General features: G+C 36.4%; 1 protein-coding gene across 1 annotated transcript; it reads right to left on the bottom strand.

Annotated features, from left to right (window-relative positions):
• Positions 1 to 1,558: 1,558 nt before the first annotated feature.
• Positions 1,559 to 8,254, bottom strand: LOC110911397 (putative potassium transporter 12). The gene is made up of 10 exons (XM_022156004.2): positions 7,360 to 8,254; positions 6,646 to 6,874; positions 6,282 to 6,530; positions 5,488 to 5,538; positions 5,149 to 5,409; positions 5,004 to 5,056; positions 3,990 to 4,104; positions 3,640 to 3,894; positions 2,919 to 3,454; positions 1,559 to 2,156 (listed from the first exon to the last, which is right to left on the bottom strand). Exons 1-10 carry the CDS (start codon positions 7,627 to 7,629, stop codon positions 1,689 to 1,691), a joined length of 2,487 nt encoding a protein of 828 aa, XP_022011696.1. The 5' UTR covers positions 7,630 to 8,254; the 3' UTR covers positions 1,559 to 1,688.
• Positions 8,255 to 8,796: the final 542 nt, after the last annotated feature.

Raw genomic sequence — 8,796 nt, 5'->3', positions numbered from 1 at the left:
AGGATATGATGAACAAAAGTGCTGAATCTGTTGAATCTAACGTGTCTGATGGCCAGTAAATCCTAGTGGAGAATCAAAGTGCTGATAACGTGATAAAAACCAAAGAGAAAAAGAGATAAACTGAATTCTCATATTTCATTCTATTCAACATTACAATATATAGATAAACAAAACTATAAACCCTAAAGCCCATAAGTAATGGGTTGGGCCTAAAATGTCTAGTTTATAACATTTTTGATTTTTTTTTATTTTTTAAAAAAATACTCATTCTGACCTATACCTATCCTAACCCAAACCCATCTTGACCCATTACACATCTAACCCTTTTTTTTAAAACCCATCCTGACCTATACCTATCCTAACCCAAACTCATCTTGACCCATTACCCAAACCCATCCAACTTGCCCACTTTGCCCACTTTGCCACCCCTAATGTATACCCTTTTTATTTAATTTTTCAAGATTAGAAAATGAACTGTTCATATTAATTCTCATGGGTATGTTTTATGTGTGCGCATACGCATACGTGGGTGGACATCACTTGAACATTATTTGTGTGTTAACAACTGTGTAAACATTTGTGTGAAACACAAGTTGCATACAAACTACACCTTGTTTCACATGGACAAAGACAACTGGAATTTGTTACAACAAATAAGGATTCCAAAATGACAATCAAGACAACCAAAAACCATTTCAAACCACTTAATTAGCTCCTTCTAAATGTGACAAAAGTTGGTTACCCACAATTGCATCCATCAGAATTTTTTCCTTCTTTAACTAAAAATCCCGATTGCTACCGGGCCCCACCTCATCCGCTTTCCATAGTGTAACAGAAGACAGAAAAACAATAACATGGATCAGTTTTTTTTTTTTTTTTTTTTTTTTTGAAAGGAGCTTCAGCTTCATACGTCACGATGGAAGTTTACTGATTTGCACTTCAACACATCTTTGTTATTCAACTTAGCGCATCAATATTCATCATTTACATAGTGAGCAGCAATACAAACCAAGCACAACATGCATTATGCAAGTGAATACCTTGCTTTACTGACTGTTGGTAACTTGCTTCATCAAGCACTTGATTACAATTGTTCATTATCATCATTATTATATATTTATATTTAGGTGTCCACTTTAAGTGGCAATAATGCATTTTGAGTAACATGGGTTACAAATTATATCTAGGAGTCCCCTTTAAGTTGTGAGTAATGTGGGTACAACTAGAATACAGAAGTTAAATGTAATTTCCCGGCTTCTGGTCAAAAAGTCAACGGTCAGCAACAAACCGTAGCGGGCCAGATTTTACGGATGTATTTTGAGTTTCTGTTCTAAGATTGATATGTGTTTCTTACATTGGGTTTGTAATAAGTGGTGAACTGGTTGTAGGCCACATATAAGAAAATTATGAGAAATGTGTGTCTGTTGATCATTACTTGGGCCGGGTTTTTTACCCAATTGTCTTGGGCTCAAAGACTGAATAAGGAAAGGAAATCTAATATCTAAATTCTCATGAATTTGATTACCACATAATCAAATTTTAGGAACTTCTAAAGGCATCAACTCAAAACTACTTATAATAACCATTTTGAATATAACCACCACCACCAGTTTCATTTACAAACAGATTACCTTATTAGAATAACAAATTCAACAAAGATAAACGAATACGGTTGATATCATATCATATCATACCATATACGTCATCCCGACCTGTATGATATTCATGTGCGGAACCTTCATCGTTGCAGCCCCGCCCCTGCAGTTGTTCCTCAAGAACGAATAAAAGTAATTAATCACAAGTTTCTTCAAGAAAAACGAGTCCTTTTTAGCTCTAACATCACCATGTCCAAGCAAATACGTGAACCCACATTCAGTAGCTTCTCTAAGAGCTGAAAGCTCGTACTCTAAGCTCGGATCATCATCTATGCCACCCATCACACTCGATGGCAGCACTGGATCACTAGGCCCATCCGGTTGTATCAACGGCACGCTAAGCTCACCCGAATTGCTTCGTTGACCCACCGAAACACTCTCGAATTCTGCATCGTTTATTTCGCTCTCCAACGCCAGATCTAGAGCTTCTTTTCTCATGAATTTCTCCAAACTTTCGACCAGAAGCTGCTCAAAAGCGTGGTGATCTTCTTTCCGGACATCCTTGTATAGAATAACGAAAACCCGTAAAGTATTGTGTATTATTAATCAACTATATATAAATGACTAATGGTAATCTAAACTCTAATGGGCTTAATTACCCATATGGGCTAAACCCTAAATTAGGGGTGTGCAGACAACAGAAAACCGAATTAACTGACTCATAACCAAATTAACCGACAAAACCGAACCAAATAAAAAACCGATGGGTCGGTTAATGGTTTTCTCTGAAAACCGAAAGTAGCAGGTCGGTTATGGTTATCAACTCTTCCATACCCACCATAACCGAACTGAACCAACATGTAGTATAATCTTTGTTGGATTTTAGGATTTTCACCAGTTTTTCAATATTTGATGTTTTTTGTTGAACATTTGTTTGAATTTATGGATTATATCATATCATTTTATTTAAATATTCGGTGATAATTGGTGTTAATATTTTAGACTACATGTATTTTTAATGCTATATAATATACTAACATAGAAATACGTAATAACAATTTATTCTATGGTCAAGATTTTCAAGCCCGAATTTTCAGACCCATTTAATGCATAACTATATTGTTTTGAGCTAGGCTAAAATTCACGGTTAACCGACCCATAACCGACCCGCTATAAGCTTCAAAACCGAATAACCGAAAACGCCATAAACGAGCAGCTATGGTTATGATTATCCATTAACCGACATCTCGGTTATGGTTATGGTTTTGGGCCAAAACCGATCCATGCACACCCCTACCCTAAATTACATGCTATATGTATTACCTTGTACCCATATCTTGCTACACATTGAAACATATGGTAGTCTTTCGGGCAGATCCGTCGGAAAAGAAACCGTTCTTCTTGAGCAACCACCGGGACCGGGACATATTTAATGCATACAAACACGAGTGTCGAGTGGATCGCGGGCAGGTCTAGTAGGAACCGGCCCAAAACCGAGGGGACACCATGGACTAACTCATTGTAGAGCAGCCCGATTCCTGGGACCCGAACAGTTCCCAAGGTTGAGCCGAGGTCGTTCATGAAGTCCATTGAGATTTTATTATGGACTTCACTTTGGTATTTTAGTACACTCCCATAGTTCCAAATGTACATGACACAAAGAAAGAATGAAGCGAACACGAGCGGAAGCCAACCGCCCTCGGTGATTTTCGACAGAACTGCGGACATGTATAACAGCTCGATCGATCCGAAAAAGATGAGAAAACCGAATGCTAAGTATATGTTTGTTTGCCATATTAGAAGCATGACAAGAGTTACTAATGTTGTACTAACCATCATTACACCAACTTCTGCTATGCCTGCAAAAAGAACAACATTTTTAGACCAAACCGAAGAAAGTCAACCGATTTGACCAGTTTGAAATATGTACGGTCAGGTTCACCGTTCAGTTTTAACGACCATATAGCCCGGAAACTTTACTGAAAACTGGCCGAACCGGACCGTGAACACACCGCTAGTTAGAAAGATTGTGAAGAAGCCGAACCGTATGCGTTGGCAATGTCTGTTGTGCTTTGAAAAGTGGCTACAACGAGAACACACATGATCATCAAAAACCAGTTAATGACAGGGATGTAAATTTGACCCATGAATTTTCTCGATGTGTGAATGATTTTTAATCTCGGGAAGCATCCGAGCGCCATGGATTGTTTGATGCATGAGAAAGAAGCCGATATCATAGCTTGACTAGCAATTATAGCAGCAAATGTGGCTATCACGAAAACGGGCCAAAAGAGCCCATCTTTTCATATTGATACACAACAGCAAAGACTCAAATGATTAGTAACTACAATGGCGTAACGGTTTTTTTAATTAAACGGTTGATAGAAGTATTACCGGGAATGGAATCGTAGAATATTCTACTTGCGGAATCAGTGTGTGTCGTAAGATATGCAGCTTGACCCATGTAAGCCAAGAGAAGACATGGGAACACAACGAACGAGAAAGCAATCTACAACATGAAGATATGATCATGAACAAGTGAACTTAGATACAACTACTATACAGATTATTACTTATCAGGCAGCTAATATTTGAAAGAGTAACGTACACGGATGGTCCCTGTGGTTTATCAAAATTTTGGATTTGGTCCCTAGCTTTCTAAAAGTACACGGATAGTCCCTGTGGTTTGCATTTGTAAGACGTTTAGTTCCCAACTAGCAAATCTAAAGGTTTTAGCATGTCCAAGTTAGGGACTAAATGCGTTACAAATTGCAAACCACAGGGACCATCCATGTACTTTTAGAAAAAGCTAGGGACTAAATGCATTACAAAGTGCAAACCACAAGGACTATTTGTGTACTTTTAAAAAGCTAGGGACCAAATCCAAAATTTTGGTAAACCACAGGGATCATCCGTGTACTTTACTCTATTTAAAAAGTTTATTCGTTTGTATTTAGAATTGGTTAAAATGGGAACTGGTTGAACGATACCCATTATGGCAAACGGGTCAAATGGGTAAATTTTAAAAAGTTGACCCGTTTGTACTTAGATATGGTTAAAATGGAAACGGATTGAACGTTACCCATTTGACCCATTAAAAACTTAAAATGGAAACCGTTTGAAAGGGTGATATTTAAAGATATGTTTTGGGTTATACTTTGCCTCTAACGGGTCAAACAGGTAAGATATTAAAAATCATAAATTTTAATATAACTAAACCTGTAAATTTCAAGAAAAAAGAATTTTAAAGGAGTCGCTTATAAAATCTCGAACAGAGAAATGTATATGGGTCAGCCCAACCCTGTTTGATTGACCCATTTTAAAAACTACAGCTTTTGACCCATTACCCATCCCGCCTCATCAAGCCCATTTTTTCCACAGTTACTATTTATGTTAACAAAGACGAACCTGTATGGATGGTACAGAGAAATGGCCCAAATCCGCAAACATCGCTTCAGCTCCTGAAATGAAACGGCCACATAATCACGTTAATAGAGTACCAAGAAGAAAAAAGATCGTAACTTTACCACAAGATGTAGACGAATAAACTAACCAGTAATGCATAAAACACAACCACCAAGAGACGACCACGCCTTGAAAGAATTCTTTTTAAAGAACAAATATATATACAGAGGATTAATCGCCTTCACGACAGATACATTATATTTAATAAGGTTGTATAATCCGATAGACCCGAGACTAAAGAACCACAAAGCAAGACAAGGAGCAAATGTCATCCCCACTTTACTGGTTCCAAACCTCTGTATGCCAAACAATCCCACAAGAATGACAACTGATACAGTTACTAAAGCACCTGCAAAACACAAGTCAAACGTCAACAGATTTGACTTTCAACAGTCAACGGTAATCACTAGTTGTCCCGTTCACCTACCTGTGCCGAATCCTTGTATTTTACCTTCCAAACCACTCACAGCAGACATGACTGCAATAACATCAGAGTAAATATAATTGTATAAATGCAAATTTATATAATATAAAATGTTTGTTTTAAAAAAAAACATATGCATTGTACGGTTGAATAAATCTGTGTATACTAATAGAACAAATATAATGTAATTTGTTAACATGTACAGTTATCAAGATATGTATTTAAAAAATGAACATTGACGTGACAGTTATAAATTTTGTTAAGTTAATTTTTAAAATATTATTTCTTTCGGCTGGGTATTAACTATTAACTTTGATTTTTTAATGCCACCTATGTTATTATTATTATTATCATTATTATTATTATTATTATTATTATCATTATTATTATTATTATTATTATTATTATTATTATTATTATTATTATTATTATTTAACATATTTTACTTTTACCATTCTTACCATTCAATCACATTAAATATATGAAAATTTATAGAAATCACCCAAAAACAATTGTCATCATTATCCTTTGTTTTAACATTTTAACCAACAGAATTTTAAACTCGGTGAAGTTTTTAAGTAAAATACATAAGTTTATTCAAAAAATAATAATTAGTTTCATATTAAATTTATTTGGTTGATGATATAACAACTATCTTTAATTGAGTAGGACAGAGAGGCGGGAAAACCAAAAAGCGGATGCCTCCGATGGATGACACGTGTCCCCCATTGTTTTCTTTTATTATACAGTATAGATATAGATAAGCAAAATCGATTTAGTCAAAGTCAACCACTTACCTGATATAGCAGGGGTCAGAATACCGTCGCCGATGATCATAGAAGTTCCCATTAGAACGAGTAACAAAAGCAGAGTTTTATAAAAAGAATTGTGTTCTAATTTTTCTTTGATTTTCAGAGCCCTTTCAAGTTCTGGAGTCGGCAGTTTCAGCCGATAACTCGATATACGTTCATCGGCTTGTTGGCGATTTGGTAGAAGATTGATTTTTGCATATCTGCAGATCAATGAATACAACGCAAATGTTCCTCCTGCAACATTAGATCATGTATCAGCAACAAAATTATCTATCTTCAAAAGGGTCAAAGTCAAACCAAGTTCTTACAAAGTCAACGTGCATTGTATTATTGTAAATCTAATTGTTACCTTCACCATTGTCGTTTGCTTTTAGCACGATAAAAACGTATTTTGCTAAAGGTACGAGAGCAATGGTGTATATAACGAGTGATAAAGCGCCCAACACATCAACGTCTGACTCGATTTGGATCTTGCTGAAAACGTCGGTAAACACATACAAAGGACTTGTCCCCATATCGCCATATACAACTCCAAGTGTCTGAAAAGCCAATCCAAGAGTTTGCCAGATCGATGGATCCTGATATTTTTAAAGAAAAAAAGGTGGCGTTACCAATATGTTTTTTTATAACTGTTAGAACCCGTCACCGGAAAACTAACAGAATACCACCAATACCCTGCTGAACAATGGGATAAAATAAAACACAACTTGCGTTGGGCCCGTGGCCTTCGCGTGGTATTGAAGGTGCATAAAAGACGATTATTGGTCATATCTTTAACGACTAAGTGCATAAAAGAGTAACCTACGTCGGTCCAACATGTATTTTAACCCGGCATTGATACGATGTTGCGTGGATACGATGAGGTTATTCTCAAATGCATTTCAACTTAGTTATCCAACAAGAACCGCAATGTTACATCCATATTGGAAAACCGCATAATGCAATTACATACATATATAGATAACCAATTCAGCAAACTACATTGACCCACAATTATTAATTAGCAAATAACAACCAAATTTAAAAAAAAAATATGTGTGACGATAGAGCTAAAGTAGCTAACCTTGTTATGGTGACCATGGGAGCCAGAGATAGCCATGGCTTCAACATCAAAAGAGTCAACTCTCTTGGCTTTTTTGACCAACCTTCTTCTAGCATATCCATACCCTTCACTTCTATTTTCATCTTCATTAAGTAATGACCATGGTGGTGATTCTGAGTCCACTTCGCTACCATCGACCCATCGCGAACTCGAATCACCACCGCCGCTCCCCCTCCTCCTCAACAATCTAGCACTAATGCTACTAACCTCTTCTATACCATCATCATCCATCCCTAATTTCTTCAACAAAATTAACAATACCCAATAACCCTAATTTAAAATTTTTGACTCAAAGCATCAACTTTTGGAATCTTGAAACTTTTTAGAACCCATGTAGATAAAGGCACCCAATCCACTTAAGAATCAAGTTGGGAATCTTGAAAGAATCCACTTATGACGACTATATAAAGAAAAAGCACCAAACTTTAATGAACTTGAAACACTACTGAACCAACCCTTTAAAGACTGAACCAAATTCACTCAAAACCCCCCCCCCAAAAAAACATGAAAAATGTTAAATTGAAATCCTTAAAACTTGAAAACAATTAATCCCAAAAAAAAAAAAACAGACCACCCAACTATAATCCAGAAAGAATATCTTTTGATGGTTTCTTGCTGCTGTGAAGAAAGATAGTATTGATGCAAGATTCATGAGTGTCGTATGAGATAGCTGAAGGGGTGAATAATAATACTGAAGAGATTTTGTAATCACATGTATTGAGGCGCGTGAACGAGGATAACATGTACTGGTTGTTCAGGACAAAGATTCGTGTTTGGACCCTTGGAAAACGGACCGATGCATATAAACGGGAGCAGACTCATCACCATTGGTTTGGTGTGACACGATAAGGGATTGGTCCATTCTTCTGCAAATATAATAAAATTTAAGTAGCGTTTGGTTTTAGGGTGTAAGAGCATTCACATTCAATCCATCAAATTGTGTGTGTGAAGTTTTTATAATGTAAAGAATATAAAAAGTGGTTGTGAGTGGAGGAGAGAGAAAATGTTACTGTTCATCTGTATATTTGGGAGGACACTGTTCACCCCCTATAATTTTTTAATATATTTTGAAAGTGATTGTGAGTGAAGCAGAGAGAAAAAAGGTAATGATAAAGGTATAAAAAATATTATTTAATTGGAAAGGAGAGAGAAAATGTAGTGTTTTTTAGTGTAATTTAGGGTGAAAATATAGTGGAATGGATGTGAATGCTCTAAGGGGCACTCCCCTAAGAGGGGAGTCCCCTCTCTTACGCATAACCAATCCTCGTGTGCCACGTCAACTCCCCTCTTAAACTCCCCTAACACCCTAAATTGATGGCGGCACTCCCCTCTTAGGTGACTTGGTTTTTTATTAAAAAAAAAAGGAAATTTCTCATTGGTCCAACTCTTCCCTCTCTC

Source organism: Helianthus annuus, chromosome 15 (assembly GCF_002127325.2).
Source record: "Helianthus annuus cultivar XRQ/B chromosome 15, HanXRQr2.0-SUNRISE, whole genome shotgun sequence".
NCBI lineage: Eukaryota > Viridiplantae > Streptophyta > Magnoliopsida > Asterales > Asteraceae > Helianthus > Helianthus annuus.
Note: the sequence above shows the minus strand (reverse complement) of the source record. Positions and strands in the feature narration are given on the sequence as shown.

Coding starts and splice junctions, on each gene's coding strand:
- LOC110911397 (XM_022156004.2), bottom strand. CDS start 7,629: ATGGATGATGATGGTATAGAAGAGGTTAGTAGCATTAGTGCTAGATTG. Junction 5,539..6,281: donor TCTGACCCCTGCTATATCAG/GTAAGTGGTTGA, acceptor ATGTTATTGCAG/TCATGTCTGCTGTGAGTGGT. Junction 3,895..3,989: donor ATTCTACGATTCCATTCCCG/GTAATACTTCTA, acceptor CAATATGAAAAG/ATGGGCTCTTTTGGCCCGTT.